Source organism: Clinocottus analis, unplaced genomic scaffold, assembly GCF_023055335.1.
Source record: "Clinocottus analis isolate CAN_PGR_092001 unplaced genomic scaffold, fCliAna1.0.p SCAF_18, whole genome shotgun sequence".
Lineage (NCBI taxonomy): Eukaryota > Metazoa > Chordata > Actinopteri > Perciformes > Cottidae > Clinocottus > Clinocottus analis.
Genome location: NW_027175909.1, coordinates 12,913,137 through 12,921,966, shown reverse-complemented (window position 1 = coordinate 12,921,966; position 8,830 = coordinate 12,913,137). Strand labels below are relative to the sequence as shown.

The window sequence follows — 8,830 nt, the reverse complement described above, 5'->3', positions numbered from 1 at the left end:
CAGTGTACATCCATTTATTGCATAAACATTTTAAACCCAAAGAATGAACAAATACAAATGATAAAAGCTGTGCATGTATAGATGCATAATATTCAAGCCTCATCATTATGGATTATAACAAATATCATTTGCATTGTGGGTGTCAGAATAAGATTGCATTTAAAGAAAAGCAAAGGGATTCATCATGGTGTGAAGTCCTCGGTTTCAAATTATCACATTTCATGAAACTCACATACAAATTGGAGCTCTGCCAAGTGTAGCTGTGAGCCAAATAATGAACTAAGCCACAACGCTGCCGGGATCTATTCCTCGTATCTGCAGTTTACGGAGTGCCAGGGCCTCCTGAGCTACGTACTGGATGAAAGCCGGCTCGTCCACCTCCAGCTCTGAGGGCACTGGGACGGTTACTGGGCCGGAGTCCAGTATGGTGACCACCACGCTGCCGTCCGCTCTCGGTCTCGAGTTCTGCAGCTGCGGCTGAGCATTCACCTGAAGAACGAGGATGAGTTGAACTACATCAGTGATGCTGCCGTGACCTCATGTCACAGCTATACTTGATATAAACTTGTAACAATGCTTATTGCAATCATATTTGTGTGCCTTGTTTTATATGATATATCATACTATTAGCATTTAGCAATGTTTTTTGCATTCTTAATTCTCAAATTAGTTTAATCTTAAATTTATTATAATTCCGTGTGCAAGGAGGATCTTGCAAAATATTTTTTTCATTGTACAGAGTAACTGTCTGTCATCTGTGCATTTGACAACACATTAATAAAATAAAAATAATAACTAACAAGATTCCTTCCATGCCAAAACAACCACACACTGTGTAGGCTCGTCTATATACGTTTTCTTTGGACTTGAACTTGATACATTTTTAGGGATCAAGTAAATTATCTGTGACAGAATTAACTCCACATGTTGCAGATGGGATTAACTGGAAATAACACAAGTATTGAAGCGCATTTGGCTCCTCGCGACCCTCACACCATCCCAAATGAACATCGCTGCAGACGTACTGTGATCACGCTGAAGAAGCCGTGAGGGCCCACGATGCCGTCGGACAGCTGGCCCACCCAGCCGTACTTGTCCTCCACGCCGCTGAGCCATCTCTGTGTGTCGGCCGTGTGCGTCTGGACCAGCTGCAGCCGGTCGTGGTACTGCTGGCGGGAGGCGTTGAGCAGCAGGTGCATCTCCTCCATCTCAGAGTGTAACTGCTGAACGCTGGGACACTCTGTGAGTACAAATCATCACTCACAGAGAAGCGTTTCAATAATTGAGAAGACGTCAAAGAGCAGAAAGACGGAGTGAAAATCAAACATTTCAAACTGCTGCGTTTTTCTATGACTAAATGGCCGTCAGTTATGTTTAAAATCAAGTAATTCTCCAGCAGTTCTAATCCAAAAAGGGATTAAATGAGTAGTTGATTAATTTCTCAGTCAACAATTGTGGTAACTTATTCAGTCTTGAAGCAAAAAAGGCAAAACATATTCTTCTTAAATGTGATCATTTGCTTTTCTCTGTTTTATATCAGAGTTAAATTAAATATAAAGCCATCAATCTGAAGACGGCATTACACAAATAAACAGCCTAAGTAGCAATCAGCCAAATAACCATCTAAACCATCCTGCTAAATGTTTTATACCTCCTCGGTTAAAAGACTACTTTTCAAGATAAACACTTCAAAGTGAGCTCTGCAATGTATTAAAAAAGTGTTTTTATTGGCCCCAACTTGGGTAGAATTTGCATTTAAAGTCAAGATAGTATTTATTTTTTTTTGCAAATCTGTTCTATGTGACAGCGAAATAGATATGAAAAAAATAAGTTATTTACCTTTTAACAAAAACTCTTCACACGTCTCACACAAACTTTGGAGTTGCCAGCACTCTGACGCTTGTCTGCGGAGTTGTCTGCACAGATATCTGCTGTGTGACTGCCCCAAAGCAGACAGGGGGGCTGCACCTTAGTAGATGAACATACACTAAGAGATGTCACATTGGATTTATCAATATTTTATACACAGACCGTTTCAATTGAATCGCATTGCGTTTGGGTCCACGTTGACTTCCTGTCAGCTGTCATTCACATGATTTGGAACAAGGAATCTTTAAAAGGAAAAGTCATCATGTCATCCTGACACCATTTGTAATTTTGCAAGTATTTATAACAACCCACCTCCTGACAATAATAGGAAACATCACCGAGAGAGCTGGAGATTGTTCAATATCATTAATAGTTGAGTTATTGAGACGCAATGATTCAAAGTTCAGTGTCATAATGACTCTTACTTCTTTTACAGGTGTCTTACACCGCAACAGGGAATAAATAAGACACATTTTGAATGTTTACAACTTTCAAATGGACTACACTGTTTCAACAGATGTTGTACTACGAACGGCATCACCTGCGCTTGGTTGCTGAAAGTACGTCTCTGCTTCCTGTATGTCCTCGAACACATCGGCCACCGTGGAGCTCAATTCGTCGAGCACATTCCTCCCAAAGTCAGACACCGACTGAAGGATGTGATCCAGACCCAACGTCCTCAAGAAGCCGGCGCTCGAGCCCCCCTGCATGGAGGACAGCGGGCTGGGTCGGACCTCCGTGGTGAAGGCCGTCAGGAAGGAACGCCCGAGCGCCCGTTGCATCCTTTTGACCAGCGCGGCGCTGCGGCTGTACAGCAGGCTGGTGTTGGACAGCAGCCGGCCGAACGACGCGTCTGCCTGCAGGAACTCCACATCTGCGCCGTCCTCCGGGAGCCGGTTCCCGGGCGCGTTGCTGCGAGCCACGTCCTCCTCGTCCTGATTGTAAACGTGCTCCGTGGCGTCCAGCTGGGCGGTCACTTTCCTGAAAAACGTCTCCACCTGCAGAGAGAGAGAGAGAGAGAGAGAGAGAGAGAGTCATCGAAGGAACCATCACAGTTTGAGCCTGTGAGAAATCAGTTTAAACTCTTATCATTTTGAATGTCTGACAGTGAAAGATAGATAGATAGGTAGATAGATAGATAGATAGATAGATAGATAGATAGATAGATAGATAGATAGATAGATAGATAGATAGATAGATAGATAGATAGATAGATAGATAGATAGATGGATGGATGGATGGATGGATGGATGGATTATTTTATTTTATCATCTGTGTGTTTAGCTTAGCTTCTGGCATTGGGATGCTGCTAGTATGACAAAAAAAATTCTCCTTGGAGATTAATAAAGTACTTTTCATTCATTCATGGATGGATGGATGGATGGATGGGTGGGTGGGTAGGTATTTAGGTAGGTAGATAGATAGATAGATAGATAGATAGATAGATAGATAGATAGATAGATAGATAGATAGATAGATAGATAGATAGATAGATAGAATTTGTTGTTAGAGTAGCACCCAATAAGGAAGTATGAATACACAATATAGTAACATATACACAATATAATACAAATACTTTTGGCTCACGGGCTGAGGTCAAACCTTGTATGAGAAAGAGGCAAAGCCGCGGCGACACGTGGACGTGAAGAAGGCCTTACAGGTATCCTCAAGACAAGGCCGGCATTCTTCAAAGGAGGATTTGGTTGAATACTGACACTGCTGCTCAGCCTCCTCGAGTTTCTGCTCTGTTTCCCGGACCAGCTGCATCGCCCCCTGAAGGAACCCCGAAAGAGAAAACTCTGCCACAGATGCATTACCTCGCAATAAGCCAGAGAGGATATGATGCGGTTGGCAGAAAGCCTTTTATTTTGAAATGACGTTTAAAAAAAAAAGGAGATTAATCTACAGACAGCTCATTTTTCCCGACTGCAGTAAAACTACACCCCAACTCCCAAAACCAGCTTCACTCCCACATTCATTATTCACTGTCTGCTTTGCGGGTTTCTCTGTGAGGCTTTGTGTGGCTTTGCCTTTATGAGGCAGAACATAAGCCACAGCCTGCAGAATAAGGCACAAAGACTGGCACGTAACGGCCCAGACTGATTATGTTCTGGGAAAAGTCATCGCGCATGTTTAAAATACATCTTTGGGGTATTTTGCTAGTGATGGAAATACAGTTTCTACCTTCTTCTTGTCACTGCTGTGCCTCAGGGCCTCCATGAGATGTCGGTGCTTCTCCTCTTTTTTCTCCATCGTTTCCTTCGCCTGCTTCACCCCGAGTAACGCCCGCTTTATCTCCTCATCAACACACTGTTCTCCTGCTGCAGACAGCTCTACACACACACACACACACACACACACACACACACACACACACACACACACACGCCAAAGTAAAGTACTGTGAATAACCAATCTACATCTCAGGGTTTTTTCCGTGAACCAAGGCCTCACTTCTCAGCGTGTCCTCGCTCAGCGGAGGAGAGTCCGCCGCACAAAGCAGGACTCTGGTGATGCAAAGGATTTGAACAAGCAGCCGCCTCATCGTGTCTTGAGCTCTGTAACAAAGTGCAGAAGTTACTCATTACTTTGCTATAGAGCACCACACAGCACCAGCTCCTTATGTAGACGAAAGACAGGCTTTTATTTTGCTAATATTTAGTGGAACATGCCATGTACCAGTTAGTAACCTGCCACAAGATGGTGCCAGTTCATCTCTTTTGATATAGAGGCCTTTGAAACAAGTAGCAAGTTATCACATCAGTAAAGCCAGATAAACCTGATGCTACTGCAATAAACCGTCTGTTTAATCACCTTACACCACGAGATAATAACCAGAATACACTGACATTGAACTATGTATTATAAATTGTCAAAATCTCAAGCTCAAATAACTATTTATTCAAGTTAGAGCGTTCTTGTTCCAGCACCTGGTGGACTGGACATTCAGCAACTATTTATGTGCATGAGTCAATCAACACAATTAAACCAAATTGTAATAATATGAATCAAACTGGCACTGCCCACATACAATAACTATCTCTTTTTGTCCATCTTTTCAATGCTGATGCTAATTATTTTCCTTAACTTTAACTCACAACACGTGTGTGTTGTGTCGCACCGTCCACGCATGAGTCTACAAATCAACCTGAAGAGTAAATCTGAAGCCGCCTGTGGAGAAATATTCTCCGAGTCCACTGTGACATGATGAATTAATGTGACCATAAATGCAGAACAAAGACCAAAATAAGTAGCCAAGTAGTTTCTAAAAGTATATTTACCTTTGACGGCTGTGAGAAAACACCAGACTCCTGAACTAAAGCAGCAGGTTGTGCTGTTAGAGAAATGAAAGGCTTCCTCAAAGGATTGTTCTATTTTTATGGATCTACTCACCGGCACAGATCCTATTAGTGAGTTGACATAAGCCTCATGCGCACATGCATAACTACCTCAGTTTGAGACGTGAGTTAACGCACTCTAAACATGCTTAATCATTTGCAGGCACGTCTCACTTAATGGTGTCCCAACATACTGCAGAGCCCTCAGAGGTCAAACGTTCTGCTCTGATCTCAGTCTGACAGTCAGCATGAGCCTCCTGCAGAGGCCCGGCACCCACTGGCGCGCTCTTGGCCTCGTGGGGCAACAGGAGGAGCAGAATGACTGCATGTATTCATGTGCAGATATGCATGCTAATACCAAACCACTAAAGCATCGGCTGTGCTTTCAACTTCCTATCGAGCACCATATGCTGCGTATTTAAAATCCGAGAGCATCCATCATACCGTGTCAGCGGCGCTGCGTGAGGGGAAAGTCCTCTCGCTTCCTGTGTCTCAGGCCTCCAGCAGCGGCTCTTGCACACGGGATAAATCGGAGTTGTTCTTATCGTGATATCTCGACGGGGCGGCAGCGTGGCGAATGTGGAATTCCTGTGTGCTTTCTCAGCTCTCTGTTAATCTGAGCCCACTGCTACAAAAGCCTTGACCCAGCAAATGAGGTCCCAACCTCTGAATGAGGACCAGCGGGAGCGAGGCTGCGAGATACCTGACCCTCAGCTGCTTTTTATCAGCATGCCACGATCCCTATCTGGGCCCTAATACCGGCCCGCTGCTCCAATTATAGCCGACAGTAAAATAACAGTTTTGAAGCCTTTAGGAAAACAAGTAATTAGTCGCTTCATCATCTCAGGCGAGTCTGGAGTCTAGGCTGCGGTGGACCGGGTCAAACTCCAGCTATTACTGAGCCTGTTTAAAAGATGTGTGATTCAAAGAAAGTCTGTGAAAGCTCAGATGGAGTTATAGTTGGGACGCTTGGTGTTATCTGTGTCTTCTTCCTGTAAATCACTTGGTTTGAACTGAGCGAGTGTAAAAAAGATTAGCATCAGTGACACGAACCTGCAGATGCAAAAGAAGGTCTGTCTGATTTCTTTTGATGTCTGATGCAGCTGTTTCGGGCCTTTGATCAGTGATCTGCATCTGCAGGCCGGAGAGATTATGGAGTCGGGAATTGTTGAAATTATCACTGCACCTCGGGGAGTCAAAGGGAAATGGCCGCTGAACCTCGAAGTCTAATTTTTTGATTGATCGTCGTCGGTATTGGCTGCGGTTGGGAGCTTTTTATGCGACATACATCATTGTTACGGCCAAAGGAAATAAATGCACAAATCTATATTATCTAATAACACAGTTAAGAAAGATGTTATGTATCACAATCAACTTTTTCTTATAAAACAGACATTCAAACATTATTAAAACAACATTATTATGCGTAATACCAGATATTACAGCTCTGAAATGCAAACAACTACATTATCTGCAGTGTAGTTTTTATCAATTAAATAAGTAAGACAACTTAATTCATAAGAGAAATTCTTGATTTTAATGTTGCTATTTGTTTTTGTTTGAGGATACAGATTATTATTTCTAGCAATTGTTGGAAAAAAAATTGCCTGCCGTAGACCAGGTTCAAATAATTTTGCTGTAATAAAATATGTCTTTAAAATATGGACATTTTGCAGTAGGAATGTGGAGTCATAGTGATAAACCAGTTGATAAAATACACCAAACCACATGAGTAACATATTATGGAGAACCACAAATGGCCCTGAAGGAATATCACATGAATATGAAAGTCTTTATTCATCCGAAAAGGAAACGAGATGTGAATATGTACCAAAAAAAAAAAAAAACAGGAACTGCATTGAAATGTCACCGTTTCGTTGTCGCTCGACCTCCTCAAACCTTTGAAATGATCTTTAATGGGTACCAGACTTTTCACCCGGGGACGTGATGGCCATCAAACCTCCAGTCACCTAATCTCATCTCCGGCTGGATTACTGCGCCGCTGCTCGACGTCCCGCAGTCTGTCCGCGCCTCCGCGGTCCCGACGGGCACGCGCAGCGGGAGAGGACGAGACAGCCGCTGCTCCGAAACCCCGAGCGAGACACAGGCGAGGGAAGCTGCTGGCGGTGTGGGGAGCAAAGCACCGGAAATGAGGCACAGCCTTCACAATAAGAGATTTGAAAGTTGACCTTTTAGATTTGGAGGGGTCAGATATGTCTTTATTGTTGTGCAGATAGAGCGAAAGCAACTTTATGTTTCCGGCACTGAGAACACACATGTGGCACTTTGATGAAGTCATTTTGTGCGTAATTGTGTTGCAGATGTCCTCACGCTTTGAGAATCAGAGGCCGACAGGTGTGTGTGTGTTTCTGTCGGGGTGCTTCGGGTATCAGGACATCGCCAACGCCGTAGTCACACTGTTAACCGCATGTTGTTTACAGGCCCATTTACAACGTGAAACACCACATTATGTTTGTTTATGTAGTAGACAAACATGTCTTTTGTTTAGAGGGTCAACAATGTGCAAAGTTATTCCTTTACTTTAGAGTTTGTGCTTGGAAGTATCCAGATAAAAAGCTAAATATTCAGAGTGTTAATTAAATATTAGGTTGCAAAAGTAAAAGTTAAATGTCTTATACCGTTTTCTGCAACGAAAAAGCGATTTAATTCTGAAAGCTACACCGGAAGTGCATCTTGTTTTTCTATGTAACTTTACACTGGTAGTAAAAAAAAAGACTGCACGTCTTCCTCCTCCAGGCTCCGGTAACATCACATCACTCCTGCTCCAACTCTTCTGAAACTAAGCGAGCAAGAGAACAGAGACGATGGGATTTTAAACTGAAGACATGAAGACATACTCATAGTTGCATTATTTCTTTTATGAGTGTGTGTCGTGGATCAAGTTTGCACCATTGCACTGGATGCTGAGATGCGCAGAAAGTGACAGGGGTCCTCATCTCTTCTACAACCCTCACCGAGTTAGAAAACGCCATGAAAGGTATGTTTCCTTTACGTGCAGCTGATAACTTACACAAGTGTGTGTTTCCCAAACGCACAGATGTCACTCTTTGAAGAGTCCTGCGCGTATTTCTTTGTGGTGCGTGATGCACATCTGGATGACATTACGGTAACGCCGTGCAGAAAGTTGTGACATACATGCATGTTTTTCTTTTCTTAGACCATATGGTTCCATCCAATTGAAAGATATAAAACACCAAATCATGTTTTATTTTACTTCCATTTGTAATATTTGAATTATCACCCCAAAACGTTATCATGCGAAAGAAAATATCCCGTTTTGATGATGACCAGACTGTGTTCATGCTGACACTCCACCTCTTGAAAAGCAACACACTGTATTTGCGGCATCGATGACTGCAATAGAGGAACTGAGGTGAAATACCGCTCTAACCCCCTCTGACCCCCCACCAACAAACACACACTGGGCTCAACCCTGTCTCCCCTCTGGATCCCATCTGTTCACCATTACCAGCGATGTTCCCTCTGCTCTGCTCCGGTCTTCAGTGTAGTGCAGCGCGGTGTAATTACGGTTTATTGTCAACAACCCAGAGAAACCGCAGCCTGTGGCTTTTACAGTCCTCTGGACCTCCTATCTCCACATG

General features: G+C 43.3%; 2 protein-coding genes across 3 annotated transcripts in view; one reads left to right on the top strand and one right to left on the bottom strand.

The window, feature by feature from the left end:
* Nucleotides 1-203: 203 nt before the first annotated feature.
* Nucleotides 204-4,414, bottom strand: LOC137788919 (clusterin-like protein 1). The gene is made up of 7 exons (XM_068582102.1): nt 4,324-4,414; nt 4,054-4,202; nt 3,472-3,642; nt 2,411-2,867; nt 1,840-1,968; nt 1,026-1,240; nt 204-489 (listed from the first exon to the last, which is right to left on the bottom strand). The coding sequence occupies exons 1-7, from the start codon at nt 4,412-4,414 to the stop codon at nt 280-282; spliced, it is 1,422 nt and encodes a 473-aa protein (XP_068438203.1). The 3' UTR covers nt 204-279.
* A 3,560-nt stretch (nt 4,415-7,974) lies between these two features.
* The window catches only part of LOC137788640 (collectin-12-like), a 31,251-nt gene continuing 30,395 nt past the window's right edge, over nt 7,975-8,830 (top strand). For both annotated transcript variants that reach the window (XM_068581598.1, XM_068581597.1), the window contains exon 1: nt 7,975-8,205. In XM_068581598.1, coding sequence (XP_068437699.1) covers nt 8,199-8,205 — 7 coding nt within the window. In that variant the 5' untranslated portion in view covers nt 7,975-8,198. The remainder of the gene's footprint in view (nt 8,206-8,830) is intronic.